Raw genomic sequence first — 14528 nt, 5'->3', positions numbered from 1 at the left:
ACTTTATAGTACAAATATAACCAAGTGAAGTAATTACCAGGGATTGATATTTCCCCGGCTGGCTACTGCTGCTTCAGCTGACCTTGCGAGAAGTCCCCTGTGCATTCACATATAACAGAACAAAAGCCACCCACATATACAAATAAATGATGAACTGAAAGTGCATATCCATTCATAAGCCGGTTTGTGTTCACATAATTCAGGAAAAAGTTACATCGGACAAAAAAAGTTGCTTCAAGTAAAGCTATTCTTATGCACAACTGCATAAGAGTATGCGTATGAGTCAGCATACATACAAAAGTGTGAACTGCAAAAAAAAAGGGAAAATAAGCCTAAATACTTGTTATGCAGCACTGCAGAAGTTGCTTCAAGTAAATCTATTCTTATGCACAACTGCATAAGAGTATGCATATCAGTCAGCATACATACAAAAGTGTGAACTGGAAAAAAAAGGAAAATAAGCCTAAAAACTTGTTATGCACGTATGCATAAGAGCATACGTAAAAAAGTTTGAACTGCATAAAAAGACCAAAAAGAACCATATGAGTTGAGGCAGATACCACGCGATGCTCAAAAAGGTTGACACATCAAAAAGAAAGAGATGGTGTGTCGTAACTTGAGAGGCACATCTTTGGATGAAGCACATATCCTCCAATTCCAACGTCTCTGAAGGTCGCTGCATACTTGTTGGCACTCACAGTTATTGCATCTGGCTTGGAAATAGTATCGATACACACCTTGGCAAGATGTAAGGGTACAGGATCTCCGTGAATTATTTCTCCTAAACCACCAGTACAGATGTTACCAGTTGCAACCACTTGACCCTCGAAGTTCAGTAATGAACAACGCGGCATGCCATGTACTCCTGATGCAGCTGGTGAACTCGTCGCAGCTTGTGGAGATGATAGAGGTGAAGCAGAAATACCCTGTGGAGATGATATAGGTGAAGCAGAAACACCCTGTGGAGATGGAGCTTTTGAGGTGCTGGCCAAGTTTGAGCCAACTGATGCTGGCATTGCAGATTGGATATCTTGAACTATGTGGCATAATTTGCCAAGTCCTTCGATTAGAACCCCCACCTTTCCACCTAGTTCTTCCACCATTTGAGTAACACCACCCTCCTTCTGTTTCAACTCATTGACCTTGTGACGCGCAGGAGAAAAGTTGGACTTGTGTACGAGATACAAGTCCAAGAGAACGAGCCCGTCCTCTAGTATCCTTTCCAAAAGCCGCAGCAAGTGCACAAAGTTCCCTACTGGAAGACCTGCATCCAGTTTTTCTTTGATCTCTTCTTGCGCCTTCTTCAGCTTATCCTGTTGTGCCAAGCATAACAATCGAGAAAATTATAATATGTTTAACTAAAAACAATGAGAAGACTTGAAATAACTGAAAAGTGAACTGACTCACAGCATATGGCTGGGCGCTAGGTAAGATTGAACCACTCTCTTGTGTATGAGCTTTAAGCCACACATCCTCAGGACTGATCTCTACACCAGGATTCTCGGCCTCCTACATTTACAGAGATCAAGACGAGTTGTGAATATATCAGAGTTTGAGGCATTATTGAAATACAACAGAGATGGGGAAAATTGTGAATGTAGAAGAGATCGAGAAAACTTACGTACCAATTCAGCTCTGACCAAAATGAGGTTTGCGACCGGAACAATGTGTGTAGCCATATTGTTGTCTTTTCCGCTTATGGTCAATTCTACTTTGCGCTGCCTTTTCTTCTTTTCATTCTCACAAAATTTTATCCAATCCTCTTCTCTTACAGTTGGTGGAACATGTAGAATCCTTTCTTCATGAGTAGGGTACAAAATAATGATCGGTACGTAACTCAGTTTTAAATCTCCTCCATGGACCAGCCATGGACTTCTGAACAATATCCTTCGATGTTTCAGGGATATTAAATTCGTCCTGTAAAGTCAGATCTCATTAATGGCTTACTGAGGATACAACCACTATAAAAGAAGTTAAAGGAGTGAACAACAACTGAGGATACAACCCTCATTAAGGTAAGTTTTGTACCTTAAGGGTATTCCAAACATCATCCTTATGCTTCTGAGGCACAAGCTTCCAGTTTTTGTATGAAACAGGCACATGTGTACGAACCAATGAGCCCTTCCGGTGACCAGCTGTCGTGCAGTTCCTGGAAACTGGTTGTCCATACTCATTGACGACTACTGCTGCCATATCCTGGAAAAAAAAACATCATGAAAGAAAATATTGCACAAGAGAAAACAGATCACAGAACAAGCGAATAAAACAAATAACACCTCTCAAATAATAAGCGATCAAATAAAACAAAACAAAAGCAAAACAAGAGCAAAACAAAGGCAGTCGTTCTTTTTATAGATATTCGTGAAGCGCAACACATTGCAAAGGTGGCATCAGTTTCATTTCAAATAGAACCAATTGAAAGCAACTTTTTGAAATTCTCATTGTCAGTAAGAACTGATTGATAAGCTGTAGGAACTTCAAATTTATCTACTGAACAAGTTAACCCCTGATGTGAGTGCAACACCACGGACCATCCCTCATCTGTAAGATCCTTCGAGTAGAACACTTGAGCCGCTTCAGATGCAAGGATAAACGGCTCATCGGACACTCTAACTTTGTTTTTCATCTTGGATAAGTTGACCTTTATAACCTTTGAAACTGCATCAACCTTACACGCATTCTTATCTCCAACACTAACCCAATCACAACAGAAAACAGTTTCTTCAAACTCCATGTAATTCAAGACGATAATCTCTTTAATAACTCCGTAATAAGTTATTTCTGCTTCCTCGGCCGACTTCGCTTTCAGTCTTGTAAAAGCTTTCATTGATACGCCACTGTTTTGCGATATATTCTTCGCCTCACAACCTAGTGTGCTAAAAGTAAAGCCATTGACTTGGTATTTACTGTAGGATCGTGCCTTGAAGAGGGGTCCTTGCACGAGTCTCCAAAGTGTTGAATCAGTCTCTTTGGCTTCTATCAACTATAAAAGTTCATGTTGGAGTTAGTATCACAACCAAAAACATAACAAGTTGGGATGAAATTTAAGATATCATGTTACCGTACCACCACCACGAACACCAACACCCCATCGTCGCGCAACCATACATGAAAACTCTTTGAGGTCTGCTGACCATTAGACGTGTTGCCGCTAACATAGGAATCATACTTCCTGCAACCACATAAAATAGTATAAAATAATGAAAACATCTTAATGCATCAATGAAACTGCTATCTCAAATAAAACCAAATACATAGACATTGATACTTCAAAGAACAAACAAGCATAACTCTCTAGCATACTACACAACAATTTAAAATTCACATTGAAGCAGTAATGTTTACCTTCGCCAGTCATCTATCTCAAAATACTTAGATAGGATCCAGCTGCGGCATTGTTCAAATTGTACTTGAGTTAAAGTCATACTCTTTCCAGTACTTAGAGGCATCTCATCTGCAAACTCATAGTCATCATCTAAAAAGCCCGTCGAGTATGTTTATGAGTACCATCACCATCATCTGACATGCCATCCATAAAAAATAAGCTAGCTTCTCGCAACGAATACCCTCTCGCAATGCATCCCTCAATGTACCTTTTATTGCGCACCAACCCTTTAAAGCCTTTCATTAACCTACAAAGAATAGTAAAGTGTAGAAGCTGTCAAGGCCTTATCAAGCATGATTTTATACTAAGTTGTCAACTTCATAAAATTTCAGAAGAAAAAAACTTCAAATATAAACTTTCTTAATCAAAGTATCTTACACTCAGCACCTGACATTCCATATAACATTCTCAAATTCAATTTAATCTATAAGCAAGGGTTTGTACCCTCCATATCAGCACTAGCATAACACACATAGTAAGATGTTTAAAAGACACAACCTTTCAATAATGAGAACAAACATTCCACTCCTTTTTATGGTTACCATTGGATTTTTATACTACTGTGTTAGTCCAATCATGCATTTAAAGTCATCCTCTAGCATAAAAGAAATTAATCATGACAGCACAATAAACAAAATTGCTAAACAGGGGAAATAGTCAAGTGGGAAATTTACCTCTCAAAGGGGTACATCCACCTAAATCTGACCGGACCGCAGATTAAAGCTTCATCTGCCAGATGAATCATCAGGTGGATACTAATGACAAAGAAGGATGGAGGAAAGTATTTTTCTAGAACACACATCGCCTCCACCAAACTAGCTTTAGCTTGTAAAAGATGCTCTCTGTTAATAACCTTCGCACATAAGATATTGAAAATAAACTAATCCGGAGAAGAGCAACTCGCAGATCTTTAGGAAATGAAGTTGCAGTATGAACAAGCAGTGGAAACAAGACTGCATCATAACATGGTAATCATGAGACTTTAAATTCTTCACTCCGGTGGATTTATACCAACGTTGTTGCGAATTGGAACAGAAATTTGAAGGCACCCTTAAATTCTTCAAAACTGTACAGAAAGCAACTTTTTCATCCTTTGTTAAGGCAAAAGACCCATCTTCCATTGTTGTCTTGCCCGTGTTGTCATCCTCTTTCAACCATAACCGCTTTTTAATCCCCATAGCTTCCATATCTTTACGTGCATTAAGACCATCTTTTGACTTGCTATTTCCCAATACAGTATTAACAATGTGCTCAGTTATATTCTTCTCGTATGCATCACATCTGTACAGTGACGAACTGTGTTCGCTCCCCAATACGGCAAATCATAAAGAATAGACCTTCGAGAAAATAAAGAGTGATCGGAAATTTCTTCATCAGCATACCCTTCAGTCCCTCTTTTATTTCTTTGATGGTGGTTTTCCTTTACCACCTGTTTGCTTTTCAATTAGCTACCATCTCTTGAACTTGCAATCCTGTTAGTGGCCATGGAGCTTTACCATGCTCAACTCCTCCACTGAAGTTTTGTTTTATCATCTCTAAACTTGTGTTTCATTGGCAGCCATCTTCGATGTCCCATATAACACAACTTCTTACTATATGGCAGCCACTCAGCATCTGTTTCTTCTCCACAACTTGGACAAGCAAAATACCCATGAGTTACACATCCAGAAAGAGTCCCTAATGCTGGAAAATCATGAATTGCCCATAACAACCTAGCTCTCATCAGAAATTCAGAACCGGTGAAGCTGTCGAAAGTCATAACACCATCATTCCATAACTCTTTCAACTCTTCAATCAATGGTTGTAAGTAAACATCGATATCTTTACCTGGTGCTCTCGGGCCTGATATCAACAAACATAACATAGAAAACTCCCTCTTCATACACATCGAAGGAGGAAGATTATACGGACAGAGAATTACCGGCCAACAGCTGTAATTGAGACCAAAGCATCCATTGGGGTTGAAGCCGTCAGTTGCTATACCAAGAGTAACATTCCGTGCTTCCTTAGAAAACTCTGGAAAAAAACTATCCGCACAACGCCAAGCTGAAGAATCAACGGGATGACGCATTACATTGATATCTTTCTGTGCTCTAAAATGCCAAAGCATCCTCTGCTATCCATGGTATACTATAAAATCTTTTCAACCTTGCAATTATTGGAAAGTGTCTCAACGTCTTCTGCGCAACTTGAGTAAGTTTTCTCTCATCATTGAAAACTCTTACATACCGCGGTTCTTGACATACAGGGCACTTCAGCAATGAACTCTTATCCTTCCAATAGAGTATACAATCATTCACGCAAGCATCGTAGGTTACATAATCCATCCCCAACTCTTGAATTATCTTCTTGACATCTGGAAACTTACTTGGCAGGGTGTTTTCTTCGGGAAGCAACTCTTTTATCAATTCTAACATTGCAGTCATACCATTATCTGAAATCGCATACTGAGTCTTTATGTTGTTCACCATTATCGCTACATACAACGCCGACTTTCCTTTAGGACACGAAGGATACAATGGTACTCTTGCTCGCTCGGCCGCTGATAACTTTTTCTTACAACACCCCTTGGTCCCAACATTCTCATCCACATCCACATTTGTTGTAACATTCTCATCCACATCCACACCTGCTGTAACATTCTCATCCACATCAACTCCTCCTGTGACATTCACATCCATATCCATAGCAGATGTAACATTCCCATCCACATCCACACCTACTGTAACATTCCCATCCATAACTGCTGTAGTGTTATCCCTATGTCTTGACCGTGCTGCTACTGAACTTTCACCATGATGACGCCATGTTGTATACGTCAAACAAATACCATATTTGAGCAAATGCAATGATATCTCACTAAGTGAAACTAAACCTTTACCATTCATACAATTTCGACAAGGACATGAAAATAAAACCCTCCCACCACCATTATTCTTGGCAAACTGTATAAATGACCTCACACCTTGTATGTATTCACCAGACTTACGGTCACACTTCATCCATTTCTTGTTCTCATCAGATGACATATTACCCTTCAAAATAGACTTTATAGGATCAAACCAAGTACTTAGTCCTAGTGGTGGGTTTGCCGAAGCCCTCATGAAAACGACAGAAACATCCTCTCAACGAGGAGAGGATGGTCTACAAGTAGTTCATAGAAAACAGATTACAAAGAAAACAGAGTTCATACATATGGTCTACAAGTAGTTCATAGAAAACAGATTACAAAGAAAACAGGTTGTCGAAGCCCTGGCCAAATAACTTCACATGCTAGTTTACATAAAACACCATAATCTTAACATGCTATAAAGAAAAAATTAATTCATACTAATTGAAACCCTAAAACTGAAATTAAACAAATCAATTCATACTAATTGAAAACCTAAAAATAAAGTTAAAAAAATCAATTCATACTAATTGAAATTAAACAAATCAATTCTTATACCTTCAACTTCAGCTCTTTGGAGTTTTTCAAAGTTCTTCAGTCTTTCAAACCCTAACATGAAATCAGAATATCAGTTAGTATATATCCTTCAAATCCTAAAACTTGATTTAACAGATGATAAAACAAATACCTTCAAAGTTCTTCAGCTCTTCCACAGATAAAACCCTGAAATAAGAGAAAGAAATCGTATCAGATTTATATCAGATAAAAATAAACCTAAAACGAAATCAGAAATAGAAATCATAATAGATTTATCAGATGGAAAAACCCTAAAATTAAAAACCCCAATGAAAAAAACAGACGATGATTGAATGAATAAAAAAAAACAACTTACGATTGAAATAACAGATCGAGAAATTTGAATACTAACTGATTTGAAACTTACGATTGAAATAACAGATCGAAAAATGTCTTTGATAAATTTCTGGTATCTTCTGCAGAGGCAACCCTTATCTCTTCACGATGATAAATTTCTGGTATCTTCTGATGAGAAACGAAGAGAGAAAGAGAGTGAAAAAAATGAAATGAGTGTACTCGATGAAACCCTCATCTCTTCACGAGCTTATCTCTTCAGGGGAGGAATAATACTCTAGCTTAGTGAACTTGGGTGGAAAAAGGGGGCACACGGCTGAATGGCACACGCGCAATAATATCTGTTACCGGCTCTAGTGTCACCAAGCGTGTGACTGACACACGTAAAAAATTAGCATGTTACTATTCGTAACAGTTTCCCCCTGTTACGAATCTGGAAAAAATTTCGTAACGGCTCCTCCCTGTTACGTCTAGGTTGTAACGGCTATTTGTAACATAAAAGTTTGTAACGGCTGCTGGGTCGTTACAAAATTTAGTTGCAATTCGGGGAAATGGTGTAGTTCCTCCCATTTACTCATCTGTTTTCCATTTCTTACGAGATGAGAGTACGTTTCACTTCGACTTGTATAAATAGGTCTTACCTATTTCCACCAAAAAACAAGTCTTGGTAAGGAGCATACAACACTCAGAAATCACCTGTTAGCTTTCCCATCTGTTAGATTACGCTTTCTGATACATTTTAAACCAACCACTCTTCCAGAATCAACTATTCTGGTCTCAACACTCTCTTCACTTCCCTCCCAGAAACCAACCCTTCTCCTTCACTTTGTAACCGAAGCAAGTCTGGAACGGCCATTTCTTGGTTTAAGCCATATTTGTACAGATTAATCTCTCAAATCTAAAATACTCCCTTGCAGTACATTGTTTAGGGTTTAGACTCATTTCTCGCCCACAACACACGAAATTACCGAAACCAACAGAAATTGTTTTCACCCTCAAACAATGGCATGCCTTGGCGCAGAGATGTGGTTCCTAAAACAATGACACATGTGGAAATCCGTCAGCAGATGGAAGGTTCAAGCATGCCGACCATGCCATATGTGCCAATGGCATGCCGTGCCAGCCACCTTGCCGCGCCTAAACCATGCCATGCCGGCCTTTCCTTTAAGGCTGCCAAAACGAAGGTTTGCAACAATCAATGACCACCCTTCCATCTGAGACACAGATCTTAGCCTTCCAAGGTCACCAACCAATCATGGTACCTTTGGCCCAACGCCAAAACCCTAGTTTTGGGCGCGCCTAAAACATGCCAAGGCATGCCACATGTGCCAATAGTATGCCGCGCCAGCCACACCTCCACGCCAAGGCATGCCAACCATGCCAGCCGCATCGCTATGCCAAAGTCCTGGTTTGGCAGCGCCTAATCATATGAAATCCATGCCGGCCATGCTTTCATACTTCTGTCTCCCAAGCGAAGGGTTGCAACAATCAACGGCTACTCTTGCTCCCAAGATGCAAAATCTCGACCGTCGAAGGTCACCACCGAGCCGGAAAGTCTCCCAAGCTCAACTAGCCAAACAGCAGAAACATGCTACATGTTTTCCCCAAAAACACTCGAGACATCAACACATATCACAAACTAGGGGATGCTCATTGGGTATTGGTTTGGCAGTTTACAGCGTGCGGCGTACACTACGCCCGTTACAAGACAGTGTCATAAGGATGAGGCGGTTAGTAAATACAAGGAGTAATTGTGAAAAGCTTTCCTTCATTATGGAACATCAATTCCAGGAGTTACCGGTTACCACCTCCTCCCATTTACTCATCTGTTTTCCATTTCTTATGAGACCAGAGTACGTTTCACTTCGACTTGTATAAATAGGTCTTACCTATTTCCACCAAAAAACAAGTTTTGGTAAGGAGCATACAACACTCATAAATCACATGTTAGCTTTCCCATATGTTAGCTTACGCTTTCTGATACAAGTCAAAACAACTACTCTTCCAGAATCAACTATTCTGGTATCAACACTCTCTTCGTTTCCCTCCCAAAAACCAACCCTTCTCATTCACTTTGTGAACGAAGAAAGTCTGGAACGACCATTTCTTGGTTTTGACCGGATTTGTACAGATTGATCTCTCGAATCTAAAGTACTCCCTTGAAGTACATTGTTTAGGGTTTAGACTCGTTTCTCGCCCACAACACACGAAATTACCGAAACCAGCAGAAACTGTTTTCACCCTCAAACAATGGAATGCCTTGGCGCGGAGATGTGGTTCCTAAAACAACGGAACATGTGGAAATTCGTCAGCAGATGGAAGGTTTAAGCATGCCGACCATGCCACATATGCCAATGGCATGCCGTGCCAGCCACCTTGCCGCGCCTAAACCATGTCATGCCGGCCTTTCTTTTACGGCTGCCAAAACGAAGGATTGGAATAATCAACGGCCACTCTTCCATATGAGACACAGATCTTATCCGTCCAAGGTCACCAACCAAGCATGGTAACCTTTAGCCCAACGCCAAAACCCTAGTTTTGTCCGCGCCTAAACCGCGCCAAGGCATGCCACACCTCCACGCCAAGGCATGCCAGCCGCACCGCTACGCCAAAGTCCTGGCTTGGCCGCGCCTAATCATATCAAAGCCATGTCGGCCATGCTTTCATATCGTTTGCTACCAAGCGAAGGGTTGCAATAATCAACGGTTACCTTTCCTCTCAAGATGCAAAATCTCGACCGTCAAAGGTCACCACCGAACCGGCAAGTCTCCCAAGCTCAACTTGCCAAACAGCAGCAACATGCTACAGGTTTTCCACAAAAACACTCGAGACATCAACACATATCACAAACTGGGGGATGCTCATTGGGTATTGGTTTGGCGGTTTACATCGTGCGGCGTACACTACGTCCGTTACAAGATAGTGTCATAAGGATGAGGCGGTTAGTAAATACAGGGAGTAATGGTGAAACGCTTTCCTTCATTATGGAAAATCAATTCCAGGCATTACCCGTTACCACCTCCTCCCATTTACTCATCTGTTTTCCATTTCTTACGAGACGAGAGTACGTTTCACTTCGACTTGTATAAATAGGTCTTACTTATTTCCACCAAAAAACAAGTTTTGGTCAGGAGCATACAACACTCAGAAATCACATGTTAGCTTTCCCATATGTTAGCTTACGCTTTCTGATACAAGTCAAAACAACTACTCTTCCAGAATCAACTATTCTGGTCTCAACACTCTCTTCTCTTTTCTCCCCAAAACCAACCCTTCTCCTTCACTTTGTGACCGAAGCAAGTGTGGAACAACCATTTCTTGGTTTAGGCCGGATTTGTAAAGATTGATCTCTCGAATCTAAAGTATTCCCTTGCAGTACATTTTTTAGGGTTTAGACTCGTTTCTCTCCCACAACACACAAAATTACCGAAACCAACAGAAACTGTTTTCACCCTCAAACAATGGCATGCCTGGCGCGGAGATGTGGTTCCTAAAACAATGGCACATGTGGAAATCCGTCAGAATAAGGAAGGTTTAAGCATGCAGACCATGCCACATGTGCCAATGGCATGCCGTGCAAGCCACCTTGCCGCGCCTAAACCATGCCATGTCGGCCTTTCCTTTCCGGCTACCAAAATGAAGGGTTGCAACAATCAACGGCCACCCTTCCGTCTGAGACACAGATCTTAGTCGTCCAAGGTCACCAACAAACGTATGGTAACCTTTTTCCCAACGCCATGACCCTAGTTTTGGCCGCGCCTAAACCGCGCCAAGGCATGCCGACCATGCCACATGTGCCAATGGCATGCCGTGCCAGCCGCCTTGCCGCGCCTAAACCATGTTATGCCGGCCTTTCCTTTTCGGTTGCCAAAACGAAGGGTTGCAACAATTAACGGTCACCCTTCCATCTGAGACGCAGATCTTAGCCGTCCAAGGTCACCAACCAATGCATGGCAACCTTTATCCCAACACAAAAACCTAGTTTTGGCCGCGCTTAAACCGCGCCAAGGCATGCCGACCATACCACATGTGCCAATGGCATGCCGTGCCAGCCACCTTGCCGCGACTAAACCATGCCATGTCGGCCTTTTCCTTTACGACTGCCAACACGAAGGGTTGCAACAATCAATGGCTACCCTTCCATCTGAGACATAGATCTTAGCCGTCCAAGGTCACCAACCAACGCATGGTAACCTTTGGCCCAATGCAAAAACCCTAGTTTTGGTCGTGCCTAAACCACGCCAAGGCATGCTACATGTCCTAATGGTATGCCGCGCCAGCCACACCTCCACGCCAAGGCATCCCAACCATGCCAGCCGCACCACTATGCCAAATTCCTGGCTTGGACGCGCCTAATCATATCAAATCCATGTTGTCCATGTTTTCATACCGCTGGCTACCAATCGAATGGTTGCAATAATCAACGGTTACCCTTCCTCTCAAGATGCAAAATCTCGACCGTCGAAGGTCACCACCGAGCCGGCAAGTCTCTCAAGCTCAACTTGCCAAATAGCAGCAACATGCTACATGTTTTCCAAAAAAACACTCGAGACATCAACACATATCACAAACTGGGGGATGCTCATTGGGTATTGGTTTGGCGGTTTACACCGTGCGGCGTACACTACGCCCGTTACAAGACAGTGTCATAAGGATGAGGCGGTTAGTAAATACAGGGAGTAATGCTGAAACACTTTCCTTCATTATGGAACATCAATTCCAGGCGTTACCGGTTACCACCTCCTCACTACACCATTTTTTCCGATTCAAAACGGTTATTGAGCGTTACGAATCGGGGTTGTAACTGTTCCGGACCGTTACGAAAAGGGGTGCTACAATTTTTTTGTAACGGCCCAGCAGCCGTTACGATTTTTTTTTTAACGGCTCTTGTAACAGCGTAGAGCCGTTACTACGTGGCACTGTCGTAACATGCGAGAGCCGTTACAAATTTATTTAGTAACAGATCGTTGTAACAAGCTGAAGCCGTTACGAATTTTTTGCAACAATAAAAAAATTACTGCCGGTCAACCTTGACCTGGTCAAAATCAGTCAGCAATGACCAATTTTGACCAGGTCAAGGTTGACCGGCAGCTCATTCTCGGCCGGAATACGCCGGAATTCAAAATAACCACCTGCATACACCTTTAATTTATCCTTCACAATCAACATTATTTTTTTTCAATCAAATTCATGTCCATTCAATCAATTCTAATCACATTCAAATGGATTCATACAAAGGATTCATACAAAATAGAACTTAAATTATTCTAAGTATCAAATAATAGGGGAATGTATACAAATTCCCATAAGTATCAGTTCATAGAAATTCCTATGTTCACAAATTTATATAACTGAGACTGTACATAGAAACTTACTGCAAATTTTCTATGTTCACAGCTAGAGCTGATAAACCAACTTGAAGCTGCAAATTTTAAGACTTCAAGTTCGAAATCCATGCATAAAGTTATATATGAAAAGTATCTGCTAAGTTTAAACTTCCTAAGCATATATACCAACTTATGTTAAAAGCAGAAAAAACTTTCAAAAAAATATAAATTGGGGAGAAGAACAATGAGAAATACTTACTGTGGTTTTGTAATAAGAACAAGCCCATGATTTAGTCATCAAGAGCTTCAACTGAAACTGCAACCACTGATCCAGGCCATCATTGCAATTGGTCCTGATACAAACCAAAGTCCATAAGCTCTCTCGCACGCGCAACAAACAAAGTCCCGTAAGAAACATGGAATCTAGAAATATACAAGTTAAGTACTTACCCGGTATTCTAGCAGGTACACAGTTGATGCCAATCCAGCTGTAGTTCACTTCCCACCAGCATAATACCTCGCAAGTATAAATTCAAGGTCAAACCACGCCTCTTAAACTTTATAGTACAAATATAACCAAGTGAAGTAATTACCAGGGATTGATATTTCCCCGGCTGGCTATTGCTGCTTCAACTGACCTTGCGAGAAGTCCCCTGTGCATTCACATATAACAGAAACAAAATCCACCCATACATATAAAAATAAATGATGAACTGAAGTGCATATCCATTCATAAGGGTTTGTGTTCACATAATTAGGAAAAAGTTACATCGGACAAAAAAAGTTGCTTCAAGTAAAGCTATTTCTTATGCACAACTGCATAAGAGTATGCGTATGAGTCAGCATACATACAAAAGTGTGAACTGCAAAAAAAAAGGGAAAATAAGCCTAAATACTCGTTATGCAGCACTGCAGAAGTTGCTTCAAAGTAAAATCTATTCTTATGCACAATGCATAAGAGTATGCATATCAGTCAGCATACATACAAAAGTGTGAACTGGAAAAAAAAAGGAAAATAAGCCTAAAAACTTGTTATGCACGTATGCATAAGAGCATACGTAAAAAAGTTTGAACTGCATAAAAAGACCAAAAAGAACCATATGAGTTGAGGCAGATACCACGCGATGCTCAAAAAGGTTGACACATCAAAAAGAAAGAGATGGTGTGTCGTAACTTGAGAGGCACATCTTTGGATGAAGCACATATCCTCCAATTCCAACGTCTCTGAAGGTCGCTGCATACTTGTTGGCACTCACAGTTATTGCATCTGGCTTGGAAATAGTATCGATACACACCTTGGCAAGATGTAAGGGTACAGGATCTCCGTGAATTATTTCTCCTAAACCACCAGTACAGATGTTACCAGTTGCAACCACTTGACCCTCGAAGTTCAGTAATGAACAACGCGGCATGCCATGTACTCCTGATGCAGCTGGTGAACTCGTCGCAGCTTGTGGAGATGATAGAGGTGAAGAAGAAATACCCTGTGGAGATGATATAGGTGAAGCAGAAACACCCTGTGGAGATGGAGCTTTTGAGGTGCTGGCCAAGTTTGAGCCAACTGATGCTGGCATTGCAGATTGGATATCTTGAACTATGTGGCATAATTTGCCAAGTCCTTCGATTAGAACCCCCACCTTTCCACCTAGTTCTTCCACCATTTGAGTAACACCACCCTCCTTCTGTTTCAACTCATTGACCTTGTGACGCGCAGGAGAAGAAAGTTGGACTTGTGTACGAGATACAAGTCCAAGAGAACGAGCCCGTCCTCTAGTATCCTTTCCAAAAGCCGCAGCAAGTGCACAAAGTTCCTCTACTGGAAGACCTGCATCCAGTTTTTCTTTGATCTCTTCTTGCGCCTTCTTCAGCTTATCCTGTTGTGCCAAGCATAACAATCGAGAAAATTATAATATGTTTAACTAAAAACAATGAGAAGACTTGAAATAACTGAAAAGTGAACTGACTCACAGCATATGGCTGGGCGCTAGGTAAGATTGAACCACTCTCTTGTGTATGAGCTTTAAGCCACACATCCTCAGGACTGATCTCTACCAGG

General features: G+C 41.2%; 1 protein-coding gene across 1 annotated transcript; it reads right to left on the bottom strand.

Annotated features, from left to right (window-relative positions):
* Positions 1-2401: 2401 nt before the first annotated feature.
* On the bottom strand, positions 2402-5456 carry LOC113330515. Its single transcript, XM_026577317.1, has 6 exons — positions 4972-5456; positions 4397-4681; positions 3508-3632; positions 3346-3454; positions 3067-3172; positions 2402-2983 (listed from the first exon to the last, which is right to left on the bottom strand). Exons 1-6 carry the CDS (start codon positions 5454-5456, stop codon positions 2402-2404), a joined length of 1692 nt encoding a protein of 563 aa, XP_026433102.1.
* Positions 5457-14528: the final 9072 nt, after the last annotated feature.

The sequence above is a fragment of the Papaver somniferum genome, unplaced genomic scaffold (assembly GCF_003573695.1).
Source record: "Papaver somniferum cultivar HN1 unplaced genomic scaffold, ASM357369v1 unplaced-scaffold_118, whole genome shotgun sequence".
Taxonomy (NCBI): Eukaryota; Viridiplantae; Streptophyta; class Magnoliopsida; order Ranunculales; family Papaveraceae; genus Papaver; species Papaver somniferum.
The sequence above is the reverse complement of the archived record's forward strand: the minus strand, read 5'-3'. Positions and strand labels throughout refer to the sequence as shown.